General features: G+C 35.6%; 1 protein-coding gene across 8 annotated transcripts in view; it reads right to left on the minus strand.

Annotated features, from left to right (window-relative positions):
* Positions 1-20,910, minus strand: part of Fam184a (family with sequence similarity 184 member A) — a 140,723-nt gene that overhangs the window by 46,361 nt on the left and 73,452 nt on the right. For all 8 annotated transcript variants that reach the window (XR_006856719.2, XM_058586245.1, XM_058586246.1 and 5 more), the window contains exons 7-9: positions 12,756-12,917; positions 10,969-11,090; positions 10,356-10,506 (exon numbers count right to left, since the gene is read on the minus strand). Coding sequence is in view for 7 of the 8 variants with exons in the window: in XM_058586245.1 (XP_058442228.1) it covers positions 10,356-10,506; positions 10,969-11,090; positions 12,756-12,917 (435 nt within the window). In the remaining variant the exon portion in view is untranslated. The remainder of the gene's footprint in view (positions 1-10,355; positions 10,507-10,968; positions 11,091-12,755; positions 12,918-20,910) is intronic.

Raw genomic sequence — 20,910 nt, forward strand, 5'->3', positions numbered from 1 at the left:
ATAGAAGGAACATACCTCAACATTGTAAAAGCCATATGACAAACCCAAGGCCAACATCATTCTAAATGGAGAAAAACCGAAAGCATTCCCTTTAAAAACAGGAACAAGAAAATTATGCCCACTTTCACAACTTCTATTCCACTTAATCCTTGAAACTCTAGCCAGAGCAATTAGGCAAAAGAAAAAAAATAAAGGGATACAAAAAGGAAAAGAAGAGCTCAAAGTATCTGTTTGCCAATGACATGATTCTATATTTAGAAGGCCAAAAAATCTCTTACCAGTAAACTCTTAGAACTCATAAATGAATTCAGCAAAGTAGCAGTATACAAAATTAATACCCATAAATCAATTGTGTTCCTATACTCTAATGATGAATCAGCCAAAAGAGTAACTAGAAAAAAAATACTTAGGAATCAATCTTAATAAAACAGAAGAAAGACCTCTATAATGACTAACTACAGAACACTAAAGAAAAAAAATTGAGAGGAAGACTTAGAAGATGGAAAGACCTACACTGCTCTTGGATAAGCAGAATCAATACTGTTAAAATGGCCATACTACCAAAAGCACTCAGCAGATTCAGTGCAATTCCAGTCATATTCCAATGATGTTCTTCATTGAAATAGAAAAAGCAGTCGTCTAATTCATTTGAAAAAATAAGTGGCCCAGAATAGCCAAAGCAATCCTTAGCCAGAAGAGTGAAGCAGGAGGCCTTACGAAACCAGATCTTAAATTAAGAGAGCCATAGTAACAGAAACAGCATGACACTAGCATGAAAACAGACATGTAGACCAATGGTACAGAATTGGAGACACAGAGACAAACTCACATAAACACAGTTTTCTTATACTAAACAGAGGTGCCCAAAACATTCATTGGTGAAAAGATAGTCTCTTCAACAAATGTTTCTAGGAAAACTGGAAATCGATATTTAGCAAAATGAAATTACACCCCCATCTCTCACCCTGCACAAAAATCAACTCTAAGTGGATCAAAGACCTAGGAATTAGACCAGAAACCCTGCACCTACTAAAAGAAAAGGTAAGCCCAACACTTCAAAATATTGGCAGAAATTGACTTTCTGTACAAGACTTCTAAAGCACAAGAGATAAAATTTAAAATCAATAAAAGGGATGGCATGAAACTAAAAAGCTTCTTCTCAGCAAAAGAAACAATCAAGAGTGAGGAGAGAACCTACAGAATGGGAGAAAATCTTTGCCACCTGTACCTCAGATAGGGTGTTAATTTCTAGGATATACAAAATACTCAAAAAGCATAACACCAAAAACCCAAATAGCCCAATCAATGAATGGGAGGAACCGAAGAGACCCTTCTCAAAAGAAGTATGAATGGTCAACAAATATATGAAAAATGTTCAGCATCTCTAGCAATTAGAGAAACACACATTAAAACTACACTGAAATTTCATTTCACTCCAGTCTGAATGGCAATTATCAAGAATACAAGTAACAACAAATGTTGATGAGGATGTGGGGGAAAAGGAACACTCATATATTGTTGGTGGGACTGCAAATTGGTGCAACCACCCTGGAAAGCATTATGGAGATTTCTCAAAAAACCAGGAATGAAACTACAATTTGATCCAGTTATCCCACTCCTTGGCATATATCCAAAGGACTTAAAATCAGCATACAACAGTGACATAGCCATAAACATTAATGTTTATGGCAGCACAATTCACAATAGCTAAGCTATGGAACCAACCAAGATGCCCATCAGCAGATGAATGTATAAAGAAACTGTGATATGTATATATGTATGTGTGTGTGTGTGTGTGTGTGTGTGTATATACACACACATATAAATATGTATGTTTATACATATGTATGTATATATAAAGAAATTTTACTCAGCCATAAAGAAGAATGATTTTATGACATTTGCTAATAAATGGATGGATCTGGAGAATATCATGCTAAGTGTAATAAACCAATCTCAAAGAATCACAGGTCAAATATTTTCGCTGATATGTGGAAGCTAAACCATACTGAAGAGGAGAGGGGAGAGAAATTCAGTAGATTAGACAAAGGGGAACAACAAGAAGGGGCAGATAGGAATAGGAAAGACTGTTGAGAGCCACAGCCGAAGGGGCCCCAGCAAACTTCCAGCTGCCAGCAAACTTCCAGCTGCCGGCTGATGATTGGCTCACAGCGGCCCCAGCAACATCTAGCTGATTGGCTCCTCGGCCCCAGCAACATCTAGCTGATTGGCTCCTCTGCGGTGATGCTCATTGGACTGTTTCCCTGCCCTTTCAGACCACGGAGCTGCTCATTGGGGGACTTTTTTGGCTCCGCCCACATGACCCAGCCAATCGGCCTCAAGAGCAGGAGGATTGGGGGAGGTGGAGAGAAGCTTGTGTGGGAGAGAGAGGCTTGTGGAAAGCCGGTGGTGGCAGTTGAGGCTCTGAGGGTTTTTCCTGAGAGGCTGTTTTGTTTGGCGTGTGTGGTTCTAAAAATAAAGTTAGTTTCTTTTGACAAGTGGCTCCTGATTGTGCCCAGCCCCTGAGGGCAGGGCGAGAGGATGGGTAGCCATTTTAAGATTCCTCTTTTGTTATTTTGTTTCACTTTTGTTTTAAGTTGCCTGTCCCTGGAGATGTGTAAGATGGAAGAAAAACCGCTCACATCTGAGGAACAGATAGGGAGAAAGGACGGATGGACATTTCAGGAGGCTATTATAATGATTTTGTGTTGTTCCAATTTTGTTTCACTCAGTTTCAGTTTTGTTAGGCGTTATCTTGTTGGGTTGTATTATAGTAGAAATACGGGATCAGAAATTAGTAAAAAACAAACTGAAAGAGTGTTAAGTAAATTGTTAGAGGAAGGAGGCATCTCAGTAAAATCAAGAACAATCAGGGCATACGTTGATACAATACAAAAATGTAGCCCATGGCTTTTTAAGGAGGAGTTGTTAAATATATCACAATGGAACCATCATGGTGAAGATTTAAAAAGAATAGAAAAGAAAAGCCCAGGGACTCTGCCAGTTGGCACATTGCCATTGTGGACGTTCATATCTTGTTTGCTTAGTCCAAAGCCTTCAGTTCAGACAAAGGTAGAGGAAGGAGAAGACATAATGATTCAAGTAAAAGAGAAGGTCTCTCAAGTTAGTCAGACAGAGGAAAAGATTCAAGTAAAAGAGAAGGCCTCTCAAGCTAGTCAGACAGAGAAAGAAAGTGTAAAACAGAAAAAGCCATCAGGGGGAAAGTTACAACAGGAGACTGCTACTAACACCTTTCTATCACCAGAGGGTGTAAGTGTCCAGCCAACAGCACCACCTCTACAGGAGACTGCTACTAACACCTTTCTATCACCAGAGGGCGTAAGTGTCCAACCAACAGCGCCACCTCCATATGCTGGGAGGCCCCCAACCCCCGCAGTTGATAGTTGGGATCCTGAGACAAGATCTCAAATATTAACATGCCCTGTATTTGAGGCAGGAGGGCAGCGATTTTACCAAGTTTTAAATTTCAAAACAGTGAAGCAGCTAAAAGAGGCTGTAACAACCTATGGTCCTCAAGCACCCTTCACTGTAAGCATGGTCGAATCCATTAACAACTTGAACATGACGCCAGCAGATTGGGCTAATATGTGTAAAGCTGTGCTAAATGGAGGACAATACCTGTTATGGAAGGTTGCCAATGAGGAATTTTGCAAGGAGACGGCTAGGCGAAATGCAGCAGCTGGTTATCCTCAGAGAAATCTAGATATGTTGTTAGGAAAGGGACCTTATGAGGATCAGCAGCAACAAATTGCATATGATCCTGGCGTATACGCACAAATTGCTGCAGATGCAATTAAGGCATGGAAGACTTTACAAGGACATGGAGGTTTACAAGGTCAATTATCTAAGGTAATACAAGGAGCTAATGAACCTTATGCTGAATTTGTAGATAGGCTTATTCAAACAGCTACCAGAGTTTTTGGGAATACAGAACAAGCAATGCCATTACTAAAACACCTGGCTTATGAGCAAGCGAATCGTTGGTGCAGAGATATCATTAGACCATGGAAACATGAAGATTTAAACACATATATTAAATTATGTAGAGACATTAATGAACAAGAGCAAGTCGTGGCAGCTGCAGTAAAACAGGCTTTAGATGCCAGAGACATTAATGAACAAGGGCAAATTGTGGCAGCTGCAGTAAAACAGGCTTTAGATGCCAGGCCAAGAACATGCTACAATTGTGAACAAACAGGACATTTTAAAAGGAATTGCCCCATTGGAGGAGGGTTTAACAAAACTAGGTATCAAAGGAGTAGAATACCAGGTATTTGCCCACGATGCCGTAGAGGGAGACATTGGGCTAATGAATGCCGTTCTCAAACCACCATAGAGGGTACTCCATTATCAAAAAACGAACAAGGACCAGGTGTTTATCCACGATATCGTGGAGAAAGGCATCGGGCTCCATTGCCAAAAAATGGACAGGGGGGCCCAATGCTCCGGGTCCCAAAACCACAAATATATGGAGCACTGGAGGAACCCAGCAACCCCATCAGGGTAGTGCCCAGGACACACTGTCCTTCAGATCCCTCATCAGACAAACCAGAGGGAGCGCAGGGTTGGACATCTGCGCCTCCGCCAGAGCAGTACTAACTCCAGAGATGGGAGTTCAAATCATTCCCACAGGGGTGAAAGGACCTCTTCCTAAAGGAACAGTAGGCTTATTATTGGGACGCAGCTCTTCTACTCTAAAAGGACTTATGATAAGTCCTGGGGTAATTGATCCCGATTATGAAGGTGAAATAAAAATTATAGCCAGTTCTCCAAAGGGTATATCAGTAATTTCACCAGGAGATAGAATAGCACAGTTACTAATAATACCCAGCCTACATGATAAATTTTCCAGTCGTACTGTAGAAAGAGGTTCCAAGAGATTAGGCTCCACAGGTGTAGATTGGGCTATGCTTTCTTTAAATTTAGATTCTCGCCCCATGCTAAAACTAAATATTCAAGGACATGAATTTAATGGGCTACTGGATACAGGTGCAGACCTTAGCATCATCTCTCGTCAAGAATGGCCAAAACACTGGCCATTACAACAAGCCACTCAAACGCTTCGAGGCCTAGGAGTGGCAACTAATCCCCATAGAAGTGCAATGGTATTAGATTGGAAGGATCCTGAAGGATGTGAAGGAACTATACAGCCATATGTATTGGATCATCTTCCCATAAATTTATGGGGACGAGATGTCCTAGATCAATTAGGTTTGACATTAACAAATAACATCAACCAAAATGCACCCACTATTATGACTAGACAAGGTTTTAGGAAAGGAAAAAGATTAGAAAAACAAGAACAAGGTATAGCAGCACCAATACAAATAGATCAAGGAACAGACAGACATGGGTTGGATTTTCAGAAAGGGCCACTGAGACAATAAAAATTACTTGGAAATCAGAAAGACCAGTATGGGTTCCTCAGTGGCCCCTGACTAAAGAAAAGATACAAGCAGCCCATGACCTGGTCAAACAACAATTAGCGGAAGGACATATACAACCTTCTGTATCTCCCCATAATACTCCCGTTTTTGTCATCAAAAAGAAATCTGGTAAATGGAGATTATTGCAAGATTTAAGAGCCATTAATAATGAGATGGTTATTATGGGACCTGCTCAATCAGGGATTCCTCAGTTGTCTGCTTTGCCAAAAACCTGGTATGTTTTAGTTATAGATATTAAAGATTGTTTTTTTTCAATTCCAATTCATCCTGAGGATAGTCCACGTTTTGCATTTACTATCCCTGCACTGAATCATGAAGGTCCTGATCAGAGATATGAATGGAAAGTACTCCCTCAAGGGATGGCTAACAGCCCAACTATGTGTCAAATTTATGTTAACAAAGTAATCCAGCCACTTAGAAATCAAAATCCTGAACTACAAATATTTCACTATATGGATGATGTATTATTAGCACACAAAGATAAAAACACATTGCTAGAATGTTATGCCACACTTACAAACTTATTAAAAAATTATAATCTAGAGATAGCAATAGATAAAGTACAATTAAATTTTCCAGTTAATTATTTAGGAGTTCTATTATCCTCAACCATGGTCCGTCCACCAAAAATTCAAATACGAGTAGATCAACTCAAATCACTTAATGACTTTCAAAAGTTATTAGGAGACATAAATTGGATAAGGCCTTATTTAGGTATACCAACAGGAGAGTTGGGACCTTTATTTGATATCCTAAAAGGTCCATCAGATCCAAATTCACCCCGAATGTTAACGCCTGAAGCAAGAAAGGCGTTAAAAATCATTGAAACATATATGGAAAATATGCATTTGGATAGAATTGATATAAGTTTGCCTTTATTATTTATTGTACTACCAACAAAAAATATTCCTACAGGAGTATTTTGGCAAGAAGGTCCATTATTAGGATACATTTATCTTATTCTCCTAACACTATTCTTACTAGGTATCCTGAGGCTGTAGGACAATTAATACTCAAAGGAATAAAAGCAGCAAAGGGTGTGTTTGGAATTTCTCCCAATAAAATTATTACTCCATATACTATGAATCAAATTGATGAGTTAGCTAATGAGTTAAATACTTGGGCAATAATCATGTGCAAATCTAATGTTTCATTTGATAACCACTTACCATCTAATCCTTTATTGTCTTTTTGGTCATTGCATCCTGTAATTTTTCCAAAAATGACAAGAAAAACACCTATCATGAATGCTCCAAATATATTCACTGATGGGTCAAATAATGGTACAGCAGCAGTAGTTACCCCTGATCAAACTTTTACATTTTTAGTACCCAACAATCAGCTCAAAAGGTAGAGCTTAATGCAGTTTTACAAGCTTTTGTGATGTTTAAAGATTCTGTATTTAATTTATTTTCTGATAGTCAGTATGTAGTTAATGCTATAGTATCTCTTGAAGATGCTGGTAGGATTTCCCCTTCTTCTACTGTTTTCTCTTTGCTTTCCACTATACAAAGTCTAATCTGGGACAGAAAAGATCCATTCTTTATAGGACATATCAGGGCACATACAGGATTGCCTGGAGCCCTTAGTTTGGGCAATGATTTAGCAGATAAAACTACACATGACATACATATTTTCTCTACACTAGAAGAAGCTATAAATTTTCATAAAAAGTTCCATGTCAATGCTAATACTTTACAAAAGCGTTTTAAAATAACTAAGGAACAAGCTAGACAAATAATAAAACAATGTCAAAATTGTGTGACCTGTTTACCACAAGTTAATCTTGGAGTCAATCCTAGAGGATTGATACCTAACCATATTTGGCAGATGGACGTCACACACTTGCCAGAATTTGGAAAATTAAAATATTTGCATGTTACAGTTGATACTTCTTCTGGATTTTTGATGGGCTCCCTTCATGCCGGAGAAAAAACTAAAGATGTTATAGCTCATTGCTTACAAAATTTTGCCACTGTGGGTGTTCCAAAACAGTTAAAAACAGATAATGCCCCTGGTTATACTTCTACCTCTTTTAAACAATTTTGCTCAACATTTGGCATTACTCATATAACAGGAATCCCATACAATCCACAGGGACAAGGCATAGTTGAAAGAGCTCATCAAACTATTAAAATGTACTTATTAAAGCAAAAAGAAGGAATTGGGAAGGGGTATATATTCCCCAAAGATAAACTTAAAATAACCCTTTTTACTCTAAACTTTTTAAATTTGGATTCATCAGGACTTAGTGCTGCGGAAAGGCATATGTGTCCAAAAAATGTACATAAGCCCAAGGTACTTTGGAAGGATATTCTAACAGGACAATGGAAAGGTCCTGACCCAGTAATTGTCTGGAGTCGGGGGTCTGTTTGTGTGTTTCCACAGGGAGAACAGCAGCCGATTTGGATTCCAGAGAGATTAACCAAGGTCCTGACCCAGTGATTGTCTGGAGTCGGGGGTCTGTTTATGTGTTTCCACAGGGAGAACAGCAGCCGATTTGGATTCCAGAAAGATTAACTAAAGCGATTTCTACAGACCAAAAAGAAGATGATTTGGCTCAAATCCATAACAACTGATATCCAAAACTCCAGTTTGGCTATTCTTACATCTGCAACAGAACCAGGATGCTTTTTTCAATATCTATTTTATTATTGCCCTTTGCCATATCATGAAGTTCTATTTTGTTTTTTGAGCTCATACAGACCTAGGTTAATGTTTTGCTGATCAGTTCTATTTTTTGACTATAGAGTTTTTAAACATTGCAATGGAGATTTCACCTGTAAAAAGTTATAAGGCCTTTACTATAATGTTATGTGTTGTATGTATTATATTATGTGTGCACACTTGTGTTTTGTGTTATATGTTTGAATGTATGTATGTCTATATATCATATATGATGAGCACTCATGATAAAATGGATCCAAATATTTTGTTTTTTCACGTGATTTATATGGTTTAATTTAAATTGGGTAAACAACTGTTGAGGATTGTTTTAATATGTAAACAAAAAAGAAGGTTAACAGATCTGTTTGTTTACTTTCACCTTTCCTTTTCATTATATTTAATAATTCTCTTAAAGATAATGTAAATTGTTAAGAAAATTGTTTTCTTTTAATAGGAATAGGAAAGACAGTGGAATAAATCTAACATAATTTTCTTATGTACACATATGAAAATACCTAAGTGAATCCCACCACTGTGCCCACCCACAAGAATGGGGTCCTAATGAGAATAAGATATATCCTATGCTTATATATCTTATCAGAATGAATTCTACTGTTATGCATAGCTAAAAGTACTAATAAAAACATTTAAATTCATAACAAAACAAGTTATTTCATGTTTTCCTTTGCTCTAAAGAGGATGAAATACAGGTATGCTAAGGTACAAAAATAGTCTCATGTTCAGTTCACTCAGAAACTATTAAATATGTGAAAATGCAGATACTCATACTTTTTCATAGTATATGCTTCTGCCCAAGTCCTAGACTTATTCCCTACTCTTAATCCTTTAATATCATCAAGCCCAAGCCTGCTGAACTAATTAATTTTCGTAAGTGCAGAACATGATAGAGGCTTAGTAACATTCTGTCCTCCCAGGTCCCTAAATAGAATGTAAAATGAGTGAGTGGTGTATACCTATAATTCCAGCCTATACTTCTAGTGTGTTGGGGAGGCTGAGGCAGGAGAAACACAAGTTTCAGGTCATCCTGGACAAGTTAAAAAATAAATAAAATAAAAAATCTCAAAATAAAAAAAAAGATTGGCGATGTAACTTGGTTGGAGAACACCCAGTACTGTCTAAAAAGAAAAAAAGAAAAGAGAAAAAGAAAGTAAAACAAATGTGTAGATGGTAATTAGCAAGGTAATATGGCATAGAACTTTTAATAAGAACTATTTCTTTGTTCCCATTTTTGTCTGAATTTCAAAGGTTTCAAATGATTCACGAAGCTCTCTCTCTCACATAGTATGTAATTCTATTTCAGAATAATATCGTAAATTATTATAAAATACCAGGTACAAATTGGCAGACCTTAAGCATTCATTTTTTTAAAAAATTGGTGAACTATAGACCCCAAGCATTCTTGAAAGACACTGTATATATGTACCTATGTGACAAATAATCTTAGACAAAGCCTTTCCTGCTTATTTTGAAATTAATCATGATCACAAACAGAAACATAATTGTGGATTTGCAGCACTAAAGCACCAGCTGCTTTTTGCCCAAATTCTGCACTTGTTTATCAACTGATGACTCATGTAGTCTATTTAATTACTGCTTTAGTAGGAGAATGCTAAGAATTCATAAAGTTAGAGGTTATGTAAATAAGTAAAAATGTACAAATTACTTTAATTATAGTTATAAAAATTCTGGAAATAAGAAAACATAAAAAAGATAGATTTCAAAATATTATCACCATTTGCTTATGTGATACTATCTCCAAGGGGCTTCAAGTACTAGCCCTTTGGTGAGAAAGAAGTTAACTGCTTGTTTTTGGAGAGTGGTTTTAGTTAATCAGGGTACATTTAATAAATGTTCCCTTCTGTTGTGAAAAGGTATCTAAGAGCTTAAAGGAGATTTTATATTTTCAAAGAACAGCTACCTTCTCTACTTAAAATCTCTAATGTGTTCAGTTCAAATATTAAACTAAGAAACTTATCAATTCTTCACAGTTAAGACTATATATATAAAATAATTTCTTAGCTCAACATTTCCCAAATTTTTAAATATGTTGTCTTAATTTTATTCACTTTAAAATTTTTTTAAGTTTGCCCTATGAAAAATAACAAAATACAGTGAATTTGCACACAGTGCTTTATAGTATTTTCCTAGCTCAAGAGGGTCAAGGAAAATGAATCTTTAGAAGGTACAGGCTTTAATTACCTGGTTTAAGAGATCTTCGACTTTCTTCTGCCATGAGTCCCTGGCAGCATTTTTCTCTCGCTCTTTTAATTGCAGCAGCTGAGACATTGCTGACTTCTTATCCTCTTCGTGTTGAAGCCTTAACTCTTCACGAAGTTTAGAGCACTCCTGTCTAGAAAAAAACATAAGTATTTACTTTGTAAAGAGAATTATTTCTCTAAGTGAATAATGTGAATGACATACAGTCATTCACAGCTTTTATAAATGCCTAATCCTCCTCAAATGTCTGTGACTCAGAGTAGGAGCTGATTATTTCATAGCTAAGGACCATAAGTTAAACTGGTAACTTACTCATCACTTGTTTATCCATTGATTAAGGTCAGAACAGGTACTAGAATAAATAAGTCTGTTAACTTCTGATTAGTTCTCTTCCAATTTAATAAAATAGGAAATAAAATCAGAAAAAAATAAAATCTGAATTCAAACAGAAAAAAAAAAATTCTAAAATCTCTGCATCTAATCCTGGAGAAAAAAATCATTTAAAATACTATCTTTAACAATGTAAGTCATACAACAGGAAAACTTTCTTGCATATCTGTATTGGAAAGGTGACATTACAGAATAAAAAATGTACCTAAGATTTTCAGTCCACTTTATCTCCAAGTCATGGGCCATTCTGTCCACTCTAAGATTCTCTTCTTCCTTCATGGCAGCAAGTGTTTCTTCATGCTGGTGCCTCTCCTGCTCTAGCTCAGCCTGAAGGATAAAAACCTTTCACTGAAGATATCTTCAAAAGCAAAGACACTGCTGGTTATTTCAGGTAAGTATCAAGTGCTTGTGTTATAATTTTTAAGTTCTTATGAAACAATAACTGTGATGTTATCTATGACAATTATTCAAGATTTTGATAATAAAATATATAGTACACATCTATCTATCTATCATCTATTTATTTTCAATGCTGGGGATTGAACCTAGGGTCTCACACATGCTAGGCAAGCACTTTTGGCACTGAGCTGAATCCCCAGCCCTACACATTTATGTTTTAAAGCTTGTCTAAACTATATTAAGATAAATAGTATAAAATAAATAAATAAACTCTATTAAGATGAGTAGTATAAAATAGTATAAGTTATTTAAAGAGTTCAAAGTTGGGGGCTGGGGACATGGCTGTGGTGGTGCACTCGCCTGGCATGCGTGGGGCACTGGGTGCGATCCTCAGCACCACATAAAAATAAAAAAAGATATTGTGTCCACCCAAAACTAAAAAATAAAAAAAAAAATTGAAAAAAGAGTTCAAAGTCGGTATTAATCATATAAACTAAACATTTCTTACCATGGGTACTTAACAACAGATTGATTATTGAATAATTTTTGCATATACAACATCACAGTTATATTATTCAAATTCATTCATATTCATTTCAAAAAGCATTATTTTTTCAAAGCTTAAGCACATAGCTGCATCCCTCTAACTTGATTAAAAGAATTATGTGGAACTTAGGCTACTATTTTTATAGACAGTAGTCCACATGCTCATTTGTTCTGGTAATATAATATGATATATATGAAATCCCTGTTGATAAGCATAGATCATGTAGCTCCCTGGAGCACAGGCTAGAGATGACCTATTTGGACATCACAGGCAATCATGGACCTCTGCCAGCAGTGCAGCCACTCTAAGGACACTAGGTAGTAGGAAAGCAGATGATGGTCCATCTTCTTGCTACCACGGTGACCTTTTCTGGACCACCCAATTCCTAACAGCATGTGGTACAGCAGGTTTTGAGGAGTATATCCAGATGAAAAAAAAAAAAAGTAAGTCAGTCAGTCATGGGAACTGCTATTCAACATTGCTGACCTGGTTATTAAAGAGTAACTATTGAAAACTGAATTAATCCACCTGTTCTTTTCAAGTCCTCTGCCTCCAAGAACTGCATTTTATTAGACTGCATTTATTATTTATTAGAATTTTTTGAGCTGGAGGAAGAGAGGTTGCTTTGTTTTTTTGTGTATTAGGGATGTATTCAATTAAAATGAGGTCACCCTTAATCCAATATGACCCATTCCTACAAAATGACAATGTGAAAACAGAGAGAGACTGAAATTATGGCAGCCAAATGTGAAGGAATGCCTGGAGCAACAAGAAGCTGGAAAAGGGTAGGAAAGATCCTTCATTAGAGATTTAAGAGGGAGGACAGTTCTGTCAATACCTGATTTTAGACTCTGAGCCTAGAGACTGTGAGATAATAAGTTTTTATTTCTGTAAGTCACCAGGTTTGTAGTACTTTGTATAATAGCCCTAGGAATCAATACACTAATTACATACAATTTGATATTTTAAATAAGTCGTAATCAAAGTGGCTAAATTATATTTTTTATTTTGCTGATGTTCATCTTACATTAGAATTATGCAATTACCTCAACATTTATTAGAACATCCTTGGTTTCCTTCAGTCTGCCTTTAGTCAAGTTAAGTTCATTCTGAAGCCTTTCCTGGGAGTCCTGAAGACTAGCAATGAGTCCTTCAGCAGAGCCAAGACCTTGTTCACTTTTCCTTACCAGATCTTGGAGGCGGCCAATCTGCAAGTACATGGAACACTTTTAATAGGCATCATTTTAACAGACTAGCAAAACAGTCTCACAATTCCTTTTTTAGAGTTTTTTTCTTTAGTTTTAATTTTACTGTATGAATAATAATAACCTTTATCATCTGTTTTTGGTTTTTTTTTTGTGTGTGTGTGTGTGGTGTGTGTGTGTGACAGGGTACTAGGAATTTAACCCTGGGGCAATTTACCATTGAGCTACATCCTCGGCCCTTTTTATTTTTTATTTTGAGACAGGATCTCACTAATTGCCTAGGGCCTTGTTAAATTGCTGAGGTTAGCCTTGAACTTGCCATCCTCCTGCCTCAGCCTCCCAAGCCCCTGGCCTATATTATAGGCATGTGCCCTCACGTTGTCTCATCTGATGTTTTTTGAAAAGACCTCCATATTTATGGCTTCCCTTTTAAGACAACTTTGTAAAAAAAATGGGTGTATCTCTCACGCTCTTGGTTTTAAGAAAATTCCTGATATTATCATATAACAAAATACCGATAAAAAGGAATTTTAGAGCAAGATAAAAATTATAATAAATATTGAAAAAAAAGTACATGAAATATTTTAAAATCATTCTTTAACTAAATATATTTCATTTTAGTCCAGTTCTCCTGCTATTTACAAAGGTGATAAATTTAAGTCAATACTGACAAGTTGATGTATGTATCCTAGAGAATAAACTGTGATTTCTGAGTTTCCATACAAAATTTGTCTAGTGAAATTTTTAAGAGTTGACTTTATGTAATCTTGAAATTACAAGCAAATGGACAATTTGTTGATTAGATAGGTCTCTACCCTCTAATTATAGGAACTAAATCCATGAATAAGACCTTAAATTATTTAGGAAAATGCTATGAAATAAAAGTCCCATTTTAATAAATACCTATAAAAAGGAATTGGAGCAAGATAAAAATTGTAATACAGATTGAAAAAAATGTAGATGAAATACTTTAAAACCAAAAAAAAAAAAAAAATGGACAAGCCTATAAAAATCCTACAAAAAGTAAACTGGGAATTTTAAAATATTATTAGAATATTTATCATTATAAATACAGGTATCACAAAGAAAACTAAGAAAAAAGGTCTCCAGCACCTCTCTGACCCATAGCCCTCTCTAGGCACACAGCCCTCCAATGAAAGTATATGCTGATATATGTATATGCTCACCAATTCTGGGGAAGGGTGCAGTACATTATCTGGTTAGGATGCTAACCTCATGAAATGATATGGAGACTCCCAATTTTTCTGTATCTTAAAATATTTTCTTAGCAAGAGAATTACCTGTTTCTTGAAAGTTTATTAAAATTCACTCACTATATTCTATGGGTTTAGTGCCTCTTTAGGCATATGTTGGTCTATTTTCTTTCATGGTTATAACTGGTTTGGTTGGATTGTTCAAATACTTTGAGTCATATTAAAAATTTAAATTTTTACACAAAAATTTCTTTCTTAATTTAAAATATATACTAGCATGGGGCTGGGGCTGTAGCTCAGTAGTAGAGTGTTTGCTTTCCACTGTAAAACACTGGGTTCGATCCTTAGCATCACATACAAATAAAATAAAGATGTTGTGTCCACTGAAAACTAAAAAATAAATATTAAAAAATTCTCTCTCTTTAAAAAAATACTAGCATATTCATATATAGCATTTGCTTACACTGTTCTAAAATTTTATCTGTCACTAACTATATTAAATGGCCCTGCTTTCTCTATTTTATGTTGCTTACTTTTATCTTCTCTACATTTTATATTCTCTGGCTTGCCATAAGTATGTATCATGATGGTGAATGAATGACTGTAAGGAAAGCAGCCACAATAGAATTCAAAGATTATTTAACTTAGCAGAAAATCTAATTTCAAGACCTGGGTATACCACTAAAAAAGAGAAGTAATAACAATCAATAAGGGAAGAATTATCAAATTTAACAACATAAAGAATATTCTTTTACAATCTAGAAAAATTTCAGTTGACTAACAAAAATTTCAGATATATAATATGAAACATGAAAAACATTTTATAAAGAACAGTGTTCTAGTTACCACATAAAGAGTTAAAGAGAAGGTATGTTAAAGAAACTAAGAATCTAATTAGAGATAGAATGAACATTTAAATAGGCAAAAACTTTAAAATTTTGCACAATTAAATATACTATAAAAAGTAAGTGGCAAACAGCTGATTAAAATGTTTCCTAAAATATAATAAAAATGGATATGTGTGGAAAATATTTGCTATTTTCCAATATAAAAATCTCTCTTTGGCATCTGGGCAACCTACCCTCCCCCTCCCTATTGGTCCATATAGTCTCAGTAGGGAGTCCAAACTCTAGTATGCAGAGCTTGGTTAGAGTTTATACTCTAACTTATAACTTATAAACTAATTAGGATGTCTCAATCTGTTGCTATCAGGAATGTTTCAGGGCAGGCATGTGGATTAAATTTATATACTCACAGTAAGGAGTCTTAGGACCTTTTAAAGGAGTACCTATAAAGACCCTTTCCAGTTGCACATGTACCTAAGGGAATCTGTGACTGAAGTATGAAATCAACAGAAAGACAGCAAATCCAACTTAAGAAAAAACAGAGTTCCAGTTCTGAATGTAGTCATGCCAAATACTAACATTTCCTTTTTTGTTGGACTAGTTTGAGCTAGAATTTTTGTGATTTGCAATAGGGATCAATATTTAGATTCCTTTTATTAATGTGCACCTTGAGAGAATGCAATTAGTAGGAACCTTCTCCCTGAAATACCTATCTATCTACATGTACTTTCTGCAACACCAGAGTAAATTTATAAATCTCAAATACGGCCACAGGTATAAGCACTATACCTCAGGAAAGCATCCACATATTTGCGCTTAGCATTTTCCAGTTGCTTCCCACAGTTCTTAGCATAATATTAAAAGCATTTCCCAGGGCTTAAAAGTTTTCCATTGCATAGTCCTTACCTATATCTCCATCTCAGCTTGGCCAATTATCCTTCTCTGATCTTTATACTTACTAAGAGGAAGTGTAAGCACTGTGGTTAAGAATTAAGTTCTGAAATCTCATTGCCTGGATTGGAATTCTGGCTTTACCCACCTACTACTGGATGAGGGCAAGTTATGTAACTTTTCAACTAGTTTTTCACTGCATAGGGTTGTGAGGATTAAAGGAAAGAAAAATAAAAAGGGCACGCTAAATAAAACTTTGCTTTGGAATGTAGTAAGCACTAAACAAAAAGCACAGTTGCTATCATACTCCATTTATACTGCCATTTCTACAACTCCTAGAAATATCTCATGTCTCAGGGCCTTTGTATAAGCTTTCCTTTGTTTATTATCCTGTCAAGCTCACTTACCACCCTTTTGCAATATGGGTAGACTTATAAGTACTTGTTTCTATGTCTCTCTCCATGATAGCAGGAACCAAGTCTGACTTAGTCACCACTTTAACCACAGTGCCTAACGGTTCTTCAGTACTTAACAGTCATTCAATATTTATGGAATAGATGAATGAGTTAGTTACTGAAAAAGTTCATGTATACTTAATAGCAATCAAAAAGAAACAAAATCTCCTTTAGCCTCTCAATATGAAGGTATCTAACTACGAAAAGCCCCCCCTCCCAATGCCTTTGCTTTATTGACCTTGAATTGTACCAGGATCACTGCTAGGCCATATTGACAGGTAGCAGGTAGACATGAGCAGTAGGAACATGAAGTTAAGGGGATAATTCAATAGACAGGGCCTACATGCTGGTCTTCCACAAGTTTTCCTTGGAAAAGCAATCTACCCAAGGCCATTCTGGTCCTACTCTGTCTTAAGTCAACAGAGAATGTTACTTTTCCTTGACAAACAACCTGTCATATGTAGGGCTATTCTCAGAGCTAAGGAATATATGTCTGTGTTAGTCAGCTTTTCATTTCTGTGTCCAAAATACCCAACAAGAACAACTTAGAGGAGGAAAAATTTATTTTGGCTCAGGTTTCAGAGGTTCAATCCATGGTGGGCTAACTCCACTGTTGTGGGTCCAAGGTGAGGCAGAACATCATGGTGGAAGATCATGGTGGAAGGGTATGGTGGAGAAGCACTACTCGGTTCATAGTGCCCAAGAAATAGAAGGAAGAAGGGGCCACAGGGAGAATGAACCCTTCCAGGGCATGCCCTAGTGACCCACCTCCTCTAGTCACACTCCACCTGCCTACAGTTAACTCCCAGTTATTCCATTCAAATTAGGATGGATCAATTAAGTTGTAGCTCCCATAATCTAATAATTTTACCTCTGAATATTCCTGAATTAACACAAGTTTTAGGGGGAACCTCATAACCAAATCGTAACAGTGTCCAAGACCTCTCCCTGATAAGAACACAAGTTACCCTGAAAGGGGACTTTTGTAACCTTTATATATACAGACTCAAGATTCTCAGACTCAGGAAGACAGGATAATTAAAAACAAAGCCCAATGATCACAAAATCTATAAAACAAGATTATTAGAATGGGTCAACATGGGCCAAGGTGACTAACAGCCGCCTTTAGATTTTTAGCATGTCATTTTAATCTCATTATAATAGTAAAATTCCCCACCCCCTGATGATTTATATTGGGACTTAATAATCTGATGCAATTCTACTATCAGTCAAAAGAGGTAGTACCTGAGTAGGGCTCTCTACAAACAGAACTAGAGAACAAAGCGGTTGCAATGTCACTTTCCTCCCTGAGATGACCCACCCCTTTAGGGTGTTTTTCCTTTCTCCTCTAACAAAATTTGCTCTACGTTTAATATGTTCTATGTCTTGCTTGAAATCTCCCGTGTGGGGCTGGGATTGTGGCTCAGCGGTAGAGTGCTTGCCTAGCACCGGCGGGACCCGGGTTTGATCCTCAGCACCACATAAAAATAAAGGCATTGTGTTGAGTCCATCTACACCTAAGAAATAAATATTTAAAAAGAAAAAAAAAGAAATCTCCTGTGAGAACACAAGAGCCAAGAGACACAATGTTATCCAAATTGCCACTCATTTTGATGTTTGGTAATTTTGGAATTTTTGGCACAAGGCTGAAAAAGGATCTAATTTTACCTTTTTCTTCTATGTACAGAGTTTTAAAAGAACACTTTCATCCATTACTATTCTGATTAAATCTATTTACTCTAGCTTCCAACCCAACTTTTCTATTGAAATCATAGAAAGGTCCTTGGAGAACTTGTGATTGTACAACCTACTGCCATCTTTTCAGGACTCATACTCTACAAGCATTGTATGACATTGCAAGGCACTTCCCCCCTCTTTTAAATATTGCTTTTGTGGTTTTCTGATATCTATTAATCTTCATTTGTAGACTTCTGATTTTTCCTCCTTGATACCTTTTCCTGGCCTGATTAACTCAATATTGGTTCTCTTCTTCTTATCAGCTATACCTGGTGAGGTCCTCCACTTAAAGGGCTTCAGGAACTGACTACTCTTAACCTCCAGGCCTGAACTCCACTCATTTCCAGCCTACATGTCTTACAATCAGTTTGAAGTCACATATACAAACAAATCATTGTCTTGCCATTTCAATAAACTTTTCCTCCTGTAATGCCTATCAATCAATAATGATTTGTAAATCATTTCTTGCCTGCACTAATTTAATAGCATCTTAAGTCATTTATCTAATAACTCTAATTACCAACACCCTCCCCACACAATTCATCTTCTGACTACAACTCGGCTCTTTTTCTAAAAAGATCATCTTTAGAGCAAGAGCTAGATAGAAAGGCAATAATTAAAAAAAAAAAACCTAAATAAAATTATATATCTGTTTTCCAGGAAAAACACTAACCTGATGAGCAAGGTTTAGTAGTAGCATCTCTGATACCCTGGGCTCCTCAGCATATTGGGACTCATGGGTGAAATATGCTTCACCTGGTCACTTGGGGAGGAGGGTGTTGGGAAGGGAGACTCTCAGAGTTGAGAGCAGTTCCTTGGCCAGGAGCTGGCAAGACAATGGAGACCTCAGTCTAGGGTTGTGGCTCAGTGGTAGAGCGCTTGCCTAGCACATATGAGGCATTATGTTCAATTCTTAGCACCATATAAAAATAAATAAATAAAATAATGATATTGTGTTCATCTACAACTAAAAAAATAAAAATAAAACAAAAATGGAGATCTCATTCACACAGCCACAAGGAAATGATTTCTGGTAACCAGCGAACTTGAAAAAGAACCTCTCACTCCAGGTGGGATTGTGGCCTCAGCTATCACTTTGATCTCAGCCTAGTAAGATCCTGAGCAGTGGATGCAGTTAACCCACAACTGGACTCCTGACCCACAAAACCGTGTGATAACAAAGACGTGCCATTTTAAGTCATGAAACTTGTTGGAAATTTGTTACACAACAAGAGAAAACTATACTCTTACTTACAAGAAAGTTGATTTAGTTTTCAGTAATATGTGTTAATTTAATGTTTCATTCACAAATATTTACTGATGTGTTACCATGTATCAGACAATGTATTAATTATGAAGTAACATTTATAATAAAATCAAATTATTTCCATTTTAAGAAAATACTGAAATACATATACCTATATATGTATATGTGTATATACATATATATGCATAAAAACTTATGTTCAGAAGAAAACCTATAAACTTGAATATTAGAAGAACATTTAAAATACCATAATGGTCAGATTATTAACTCTTCAGTCTAATATTCTGTTTCTGAAGGCAATCCCAAATAAAATTTCAAAGGATAGCATACTTATGCTTCAACTGAGATGCTGGAGTCACTTCATATCATATTATGATTTCAGCATTTTTGAATTTATCATTTAAATTCATATAGTCTATTTTTAGGCTATACCACTTATAAGGGTAATTAAGATCCATAAACTTATAGAAGAGCATATTAATTTTTTTCTAAAATCCTCTCTTTTAGTCTTTATAAAGTATCTTCTAATTGTTTCCTTCTCTCTGCATAGATATATCTACTAGTCCTCCCATTAAAATGAAATAAACTCTGATTTAAAAGGAAAACATTTCAGACTAGATTTGTAGTCATATGTGGTTTGCAAGAGGCACACACAGAAAAGTGAAAGACAAAGCATGGAAAAAGATATACTATCCATACAAACTAAAAGAAAGCAGGTTATACAATATCAAATAATACAACATAAGCTAAAAAGTGTGATTTACTAAGTATCTAAAATATTTTTTCTTTTATATGCATACAACAAAGCTTATAAATCTAAGGAGAAACAAATAAATACACCATCATAATATTGGTCTATAATAACTGATCAATTAAGGAGATAAGTATCAGAAAGAATAGAGAAGATTTGAAAAAATAGTTTAAAATCTTAATTTTATGGATAGACATAGTATTCACTGCATTAATTGACTGAAATCATTCAGAATCCTTTATGTTCTAGGTCACAAAGCTAATTTAAACAAGTTTCAAAAACTGCTTTCATGCAAACCACAATTTCTAACCACAATGCAAATGAGGTTAAAAAATAATTTCAATCTCACTCTTCCAGAGAACAGAAGAAGGCATGTGTTTTATTTAATTTTATGAGGCCAGTATAATCTTGACTTGAAAACCAGAAAAGGAAGACATGAAAAAGGAAAAATACAAAGCAATATTACAAATACGGGCTCATAAATCCCCAAACAGGTATTAACCAACAGAATCTTACATTATATCGAAAATGTATAAATTCAATGTTGATTTAATATGAGAAAACTAATTAAAGTAGAACATTAATTAAGAAAAAAGTATGATCTTAATACATATAGAAAACTCAACATCTATTCATGATTTTTTTTTTTAAATTATAAAACTAGAATTGGAAGAGAATTTCCCTGACCTGATAAAGGGCTCTTATAAAACAGAACTCTGGAGAAGCATTTTGGGTTAACTGGGAAATGTTGATATGGTTCCTTTAATAGCAGGAAGCCAAATAAGAATGTTTACTATCTCTGGAGATCCTGGTCAGCGAAGCAGGACAAGAGAAAA

This window comes from Marmota monax, unplaced genomic scaffold (genome assembly GCF_021218885.2).
Source record: "Marmota monax isolate L192 unplaced genomic scaffold, Marmota_monax_Labrador192_F-V1.1 WCK01_AAM20220418_F8-fsc00140, whole genome shotgun sequence".
Taxonomy (NCBI): Eukaryota; Metazoa; Chordata; class Mammalia; order Rodentia; family Sciuridae; genus Marmota; species Marmota monax.